Source organism: Miscanthus floridulus, chromosome 4, assembly GCF_019320115.1.
Source record: "Miscanthus floridulus cultivar M001 chromosome 4, ASM1932011v1, whole genome shotgun sequence".
Classification (NCBI taxonomy): domain Eukaryota; kingdom Viridiplantae; phylum Streptophyta; class Magnoliopsida; order Poales; family Poaceae; genus Miscanthus; species Miscanthus floridulus.
In genome coordinates this window covers 71,362,534-71,369,892 of record NC_089583.1, presented here as the reverse complement: position 1 = coordinate 71,369,892, position 7,359 = coordinate 71,362,534, and the positions used below count along the sequence as shown (strand labels likewise).

The window sequence follows — 7,359 nt, the reverse complement described above, 5'->3', positions numbered from 1 at the left end:
TTGCATGGGAAAACATGAATACTCAATTTTCGTGCAATTCAAACAACAAACTTCAAGTATTCCTCTGTTTTAGATTCCCGTGGTTTTTTGCTTTATATTGCATCCTATTCCTATGTTTTTTCCTATTTCTCCATTTTTCATTCATGTGTTCCAAACATGCCCAGTGTTGAAGGAAAATACTTTTGTAGTTTGGGTCGTATTCGGGGATAAAGTGGCTAAGAAGCTTGAAAAAGGTATTTCTGAACCACGACTCCACAAGGTATCTGATTATCCACCGATCCACATTAGCTGGTGCTGCTTCCACTAGGATGTTGAAAACTGCTAGGTTGACTCTAGTTAAAGCCTGCTTCAGAGTTGTACTCTTTGAGTCAACTGTATCTCTGTAATACTTTAATATTTCTATTACTCTTTCAGAAGTTGAAAGTCTTCTTCTTACTTTGTTTGCACAAATATCTGGAACCTTTCTGTTCTCGTTTTGAATAAACCAAAACTAGAGCTCAGTTTTGGAAGGGTGTCAATCTGGTTTGTGCTTTTAGAAGATGTTTAACGGTTACAATAATAATGAATCAATGGCAAGAAATTATGCACATTGCTTCTTCCCTTGACTATGATGGTGGTGAGTATTGTTCAAAATGGCAGTTTACTTGTGATCTGTTTATCTCGGTGCTGTATAGTGTATAAAACTTTCAATCGTTGAATCACTCTTGAATGCTTACAACAGGATGTTTTGTTCAAAATGGTAGTTTACTTGTGATCCATCTATCACAGTGCTGTATAGTGTATAAAACTTTTAATCGTAGAATTGCACTCATGAATGCTTACAAACAGAAATTTCTTACAATAGGAAGGAATTGTCTTGTAACAGACTAAAAATTATTTATTTCAGAAATAGATAATAGAACCTGTGAATTTAGTTGAAAAGGAATTAATTTATCACTGGAAGTTTGTCTGCTATTCCTCATTGCTGATTGGTAGGCTAATTAGTTTTGAGCCAAAAGTTTCTCTGCGACCCCTGCTGCGGTCGTCAAAAGCATGCACAGGTTTCTACTTTCACGATGCAATCTGTAGATAGACAGGTATAAAGATGGCCCGGAAGACGACTATCCCGACGCCCAATTTCTGTCACTCTCAGCAATGTGTGCTTTTAGCCTGAGTATTAGTCTGGTCAATTGTTGATCCTCCTTTTATGAGCAAATAGCACGATATTAACTTGTTTGAGGTAAAGATATTTGGATTTGTGTTCGATGGATAGTTATTTGCGTGGTTATATTTGAATTGCAAGGAACCGAGGAGCAGCCATTAGCCTTAGCCAGGACAGTTGACTTGCATATACTTCCTCTATTCCAAATTATAAGTCATTCTAATTTTCTTAGAGAGTCGAAGCATCTTAAGTTTAACTATTTTATTTTCGTTTAAAAAAATATAATAAAATAATAATATTTATGATACCAAATAAGTATCATTAAATTTTTTATTAATTATATTTTCATAATATACCTATTTGATGTTATAAATCTTTGTAATTTCTTGTATAATTTTGATCAAATTTGAGATGTTTTAATTCTCTAAGAAAGTTCAAATGACTTATAATTTAGAATGGAGTAAGGACCAAACAGATTGTGCAATGCGTGCATGAATAAGTAGAAGCACATTAGCTTCAGTTTCAAGGTCCACACAATCACACGTGAACATCCTCTACACGAACCATCCACTTTCTCACTTTGAATCTCAACGGAAGTTCATAGACTGTGCTACTATTATATTTTTCTAGCAAAATCGACTCTGATTATTGATCAAAAGTGGTTGACAAAATGCTTCTACGCTGGCACTTAACGGTTGCTGCATCTACCAGAACAGGACCTGTTCGCTTGAGCTTTTCAGCCAAAATCAGTCATACTTTTCAATCATAGAGATATTATTTTTCTTTCACAACAAATCAGTCTTAAAAATCAACCGTAGCAGCAATAAGGCATCCTGAACAAGGCCTTATTATCTTTTGTAAAAAAAAATTGTGGAGTATCTTGGTGGATGTGCCAACGTTTGACTTGTGATGCTTTTGATGAGCAAGGAGTGTCAAGTTGCTAGCAGTACTACGCTCGAAGACGGAATTTCAGCATAGTCGTACAGGCCAACAAACTCCAAACGAAATTTCAAAAAGAATAATTGAGCACCTTAATTAACGTTTGCGTCTAATGTTTGTGTTTTTGACGGAACGAATCGCGTACATGCTTAGACTTCAAGCAAAACAATAAATGGCCCACTTGCAAGCTTGGACATGAAGCAAATTTAGCACCGGGACAAGTTTCACAAAAAGAACACGTTGAAATTAATGATTTAATCTGAGTTCATCGCATCATCTGTTGATGTACAACAACGTGGAGATGTTTTGTGTGTTTGTTTTTTAAACAAAATTTAAACTAATCCAATCACATAAAAAGAAATTTAGGCCATTTTTAATAAAGGACGAAAAGGCACAGTGTCCATCGCTGGCATAAGAAGCAGGAGCCTGGAGTCAGTGTCCGCGTGGACGCGGCTGACTTGCGAACCCACCGGACCAACCACATCAGGAGTCAGGACTTGGGGGCGTGCGGCGTCGGAGTTCGCCGGCGGTGAGAAGCCGAAGAGGAAGGGGGGAGCCGAAGATGGGCTGCTCCATCTCGGGGCTCAACGCGCTCTACGACGCAGCCACGGGCGGCGGCGACGTCTGGATCAACGAGCGCCGCTTCCGCGTCCTCCGCCAGATCGGCGAGGGCGGCTTCGCCTTCGTCTATCTCGTCAGGGAGCACCAGCCCGCCTCCGATGCCGCGGTCGCCAGGCGTGACACGGCCCACGTCTCAGGTCCCCTCGCGAGCTCTTGATTTCATCTCAGTGAGCGTCCTTGGTGCGCTGGATTAGTTGGTAAATAAATGAATTTTGCCCGAAAGGGAGGAAAGTAGGATTTGCGGGTGGTTTTGTAGTTCGCGAATTTCCCATTCCTTGATTTGGCTAATGTATCTCGAAGGTCTTTTCCACCACGGTTAGTAGATGGTGTGATTAAATGGGAGGAAGTTATTCAATTCCACGTCTCTTAATACAAAACTGAAGATGTTTCCGTTGGTGTGTTGTTCAGAGGATGGAACGTATGCCATGAAGAAGGTGCTGATACAGAGCAAGGAGCAGTTGGATCTGGTGAGGGAGGAGATCCGTGTGTCGTCGTTGTTCAATCACCCCAACCTTCTGCCACTTCTTGATCATGCCATAATAGCCATCAAGGTAATTTCTTCTGCCTTGTTTTTATGTTTTATATGCGCCTAGGGATGCTATAAACAACTGAGTATTGAGATGCCAAACTACACATGTATTCAATTATTGACTAATTTCATCATGACCGCCAGGCATTATAGAAGTGTCTTTTTTTTATATAAAAAAACGAGGCCTTCTTTTTGCATCTGATACATATGTGAGAGATGTAGCAATAAAAATGTATTACAAGTGGGTAAAGTCTGCTGTAATGTTGTATGGTTGAATATGTTTTTACTCAACTGATGTTTTCAATGTTTACTCATGTTGAGAAGGCGTGTTGTCTTGATATATTTAGAATCAACAGGGAGATTGGAGCCATGAAGCATACCTACTTTTCCCTGTTCATTTGGATGGTACTTTGTTCGACAACGCTAACATCATGCTGTCCAGAAAGGAATTCTATTCCGCAGCTGATGTCCTGCAAATATTCCGGCAGGTCAGTTATTTGAGGAGACCAGAAGGCTATTGTATAATTGTGCAATGTTCTAATGGGTTGCTTTCATGCAACTACAACACTATTTGCTGAGACCAATGTTTAGTTTTCACTATGAAATAGGCTATCATGCAAGTCCCTCATAATATTTCTAAACTCAAAACTTGTTGGCGGGAAAACTACGATGTAAAAGAATCATTAGAGTTGTGCTTTGCCATATTGATAGTAAATTTGTTGATTATTAGCTCGCGTGTTTCATTTTTCCTTGAGTAGAATCTTGCCCATTGGTACCAACGGGGCTGTCTGTTAATGTTAAATTGGGATGTCTCTGGATGTTGTACGATGTGTAAAGCATTTCCTCATTCCCATTGGTTCCTGCTTCTCATCATGAGAATCTCATGTCAAAGTAAAATTTGCAGCATTGCAGTTATGTTGCTGTAGTGTTACAATGGGATATCATAACTTGCATTGAAAATGGTTACCATTGTTCTTTTTTCATCCTACTACTTTTATATACTGAGGGAAGGCTAATCGCAGATGTGTGAAGGGCTGAAACACATGCACAGCTTTGATCCTCCATACGCCCATAACGATGTTAAGCCTGGTAATGTTCTTATAACCTGGCGTAAAGGACAAGCACCTGTTGCAACTTTAATGGATTTTGGGAGTGCAAGGCCTGCAAGAAAGGAAATCCGTTCTCGTTCTGAGGCATTACAGTTGCAGGTTTGTCAGTGTTACCTTCTGTTTTTTCCACATAAGAGATCTCTTTTGATAAATTGCAGTTTTCATTTCTTTTCATAATTCATAATCTTATAGAGGTGTCTCCATAGTCCATTTTTTTTTCTGTTTGCTACTTGCAGAATAATTTAAATGTTTCTGCACCAGAAAACATACTTACTTTAAGTTCTATTGTTCCCCTAGTTTTTTTCATAATCTCATAGAGAGTTTATCTTACTTTAACCTTAGTACATTAAAAGCTAAGTATTATTGATCCATATTGTGTCTGTAGGAATGGGCTGCTGAGCATTGCTCTGCGCCTTATCGGGCCCCTGAATTATGGGACTGCCCAAGCCATGCTGATATTGATGAGAGGACAGACATCTGGTCTCTAGGATGCACCCTTTTTGCTATCATGTAAGTCTATCCGTGGTTTGCATGAGAAAATTTGACAGATTCAGTTCCCTTGTTTATTGATTGTAATGCTAGTTTAGTTCTCAATAGTTACTGTGGTTCACATTTGCCTGAACCTCTTGTTCTTGGGAACATAATTTAATTTTAATTATTATGTGTGGCTGTTTGTGACAACTCTATAAGGTTCCTTCTGTCCCGTTTGGTTCATTTTCCTTCTTTTCAGCAACACTGATAACATGCTCATAAGTACTAGAAGAGTGACTGTCCCATCAAAAGCTTGAATTGGATATTTATGGACAACTGTCAATCATGTGCTTCTGCGATACTCTTTGGGTGGCTGAAGGGTTCCAGGATGAATTGTGTCTTCAAATCCAACTATGTTTCTGTGTACAGCTATACCATTTTGCAAAAGAAGAATTAGAGTTTTTAAGTGTTCGATAAATCACTGATATCATATTAACTATTTCTAGGTACAATGTTTCACCATTTGAGTATGCTCTTGGTGAGTCTGGAGGAAGTCTGCAACTTGCCATTGTCAACGGGCAATTGAAGTGGCCAGCAGGACCCATACCTCCTTATCCTGATGAGCTTCGCCAGTTTGTTATCTGGATGCTTCAACCTCAAGCTGCAATGCGCCCGCATATTTCCGATGTGGTTCTTCATGTTGACAAGCTCATTGCAAAATACTTGCCCTAGACCAGCTTGTAGTTTCGATTGTCTCATTTCTTTGTTATACACTACAGAGTGAATATGATGTAAAATTGGCTCATGTTTGACGTCATTCAGTCCTTGGATAGGTTCAATATTGATTCTTTGTAGAACTTTCAGGTTATTACATCCTTCTAATGTTTGGGTATCTTTATTACTCAGGGTGTCATGTAAAAATATGTCAATTGAACATCATCAACAACAACAACAACAACAACAAAGCCTTTTTGTCCCAAGCAATTTGGGGTAGGCTAGAGTTGAAATCTAGCAGAAGCAATCAAGGTTTAGGCACGTGAATAGCTGTTTTCCAAGCACTCTTATCTAAGGCTAAGTCTTTGGGTATATTTTATCCTTTCAAGTCTTCTTTTATTGCCTCTACCCAAGTCAACTTCGGTCTTTCTCTGTCTCTCTTCACGTTACTATCCTGATTTAGGATTCCACTACACATCGGTGTCTCTGGAGGTCTCCGTTGGACATGTCCAAACCATCTCAACCGGTGTTCGATAAATTTTTCTTTAATTGGTGCTACCCCTAATCTATCACGTATATCATCGTTTCGAACTCGATCTCTTCTTGTATGACCGCAAATCCAACGTAACGTACGCATTTCCGTGACACTTATCTGTTGAACATGTCATCTTTTCGTATGCCAACATTCTGCATCATATAACATAGCAGGTCTAATCGTCGTCCTATAAAACTTGCCTTTTAGCTTCTGTAGTACCCTTTTGTCACATAGGACACCAGATGCTTGGCGCCACTTCATCCACCCTACTTTGATTCTATGGCTAACATCTTCATCAATATCCCCGTCTCTCTGTAGTATTGATCCTAAATATCGAAAGGTATCCTTCCTAGGCACTACTTGACATTCCAAACTAATATCTTCCTTCTCCCGAGTAGTAGTGCTGAAGTCACATCTCATATACTCAGTTTTAGTTCTACTGAGTCTAAAACCTTTGGACTCTAAAGTCTTCCGCCATAACTCCAGTTTCTGATTCACTCCTGTCCGACTTTCATCAACTAGCACATACATCCTCTGCGAAAAGCATACACCAAGGGATGTCCCCTTGTATGTCCCTTGTGACCTCATCCATCACTAAGGCAAATAGATAAGGGCTCAAAGCTGATCCTTGATGTAGTTTATCCTAATCGGAAAGTCATCCATATCTCCATCACTTGTTCGAACACTAGTCACCACATTGTTGTACATGTCCTTAATGAGCCCGACGTACTTCTTTGTGACTTTATGTTTGTCCAAAGCCCACCACATAACGTTCCTTGGTATTTTATCATAAGTCTTCTCCAAGTCAATAAAACCATGTGTAGGTCCTTCTTCTTCCTATACCGCTCCATAACTTGTCTTATTAAGAAAATAGCTTTCATGGTTGACCTTCCGGGTATGAAACCAAATTGGTTCATAGAGACCCGCGTTATTGCTCTCAAACGATGCTCGATAACTCTCTCCCATAACTTTATAGTATAGCTCATCAACTTAATTTTCTGGTAATTAGTACAACTTTGAATATCCCCTTTATTCTTGTAGATCGATACCAATATACTTCTCCTTTACTCGTCAGACATCTTGTTCGATCGAAAAATATGGTTGAATAGCTTGGTTAGCCATGCTATAGCTATGTCCCCGAGGCATGTCCACTCTTCGATTGGGATACCATCCGGTCCCATCGCCTTACCTCCTTTCACCCTTTTCAACGCCTCTCAGACCTCAGATTCTTGGATTCTCCACACAAAACGCCTATTGATGTCATAAAAAAAGTCATCCAACTGATAGGTTGTGTCCATAT

General features: G+C 39.5%; 1 protein-coding gene across 2 annotated transcripts; it reads left to right on the top strand.

Annotated features, from left to right (window-relative positions):
- The first annotated feature begins 2,507 nt into the window (after window positions 1-2,507).
- Window positions 2,508-5,615, top strand: LOC136551697 (uncharacterized). 2 transcript variants are annotated; one of them, XM_066543242.1, is made up of 6 exons: window positions 2,508-2,838; window positions 3,110-3,252; window positions 3,587-3,718; window positions 4,253-4,438; window positions 4,725-4,849; window positions 5,317-5,615. In XM_066543242.1, exons 1-6 carry the CDS (start codon window positions 2,643-2,645, stop codon window positions 5,540-5,542), a joined length of 1,008 nt encoding a protein of 335 aa, XP_066399339.1. In that variant the 5' UTR covers window positions 2,508-2,642; the 3' UTR covers window positions 5,543-5,615. The 2 variants fall into 2 exon arrangements, with proteins under 2 accessions (XP_066399339.1, XP_066399338.1); XM_066543241.1 differs by having other exon boundaries at window positions 3,578-3,718.
- The last annotated feature ends 1,744 nt before the right edge of the window (window positions 5,616-7,359 follow it).

Excerpts from the sequence above, each read along its gene's own strand:
- LOC136551697 (XM_066543241.1), top strand. The coding sequence starts at position 2,643 with ATGGGCTGCTCCATCTCGGGGCTCAACGCGCTCTACGACGCAGCCACG. Across the intron at positions 3,719-4,252 it reads TCCTGCAAATATTCCGGCAG|ATGTGTGAAGGGCTGAAACA; the intron begins GTCAGTTATTTG and ends GGCTAATCGCAG. Across the intron at positions 4,439-4,724 it reads CTGAGGCATTACAGTTGCAG|GAATGGGCTGCTGAGCATTG; the intron begins GTTTGTCAGTGT and ends TTGTGTCTGTAG.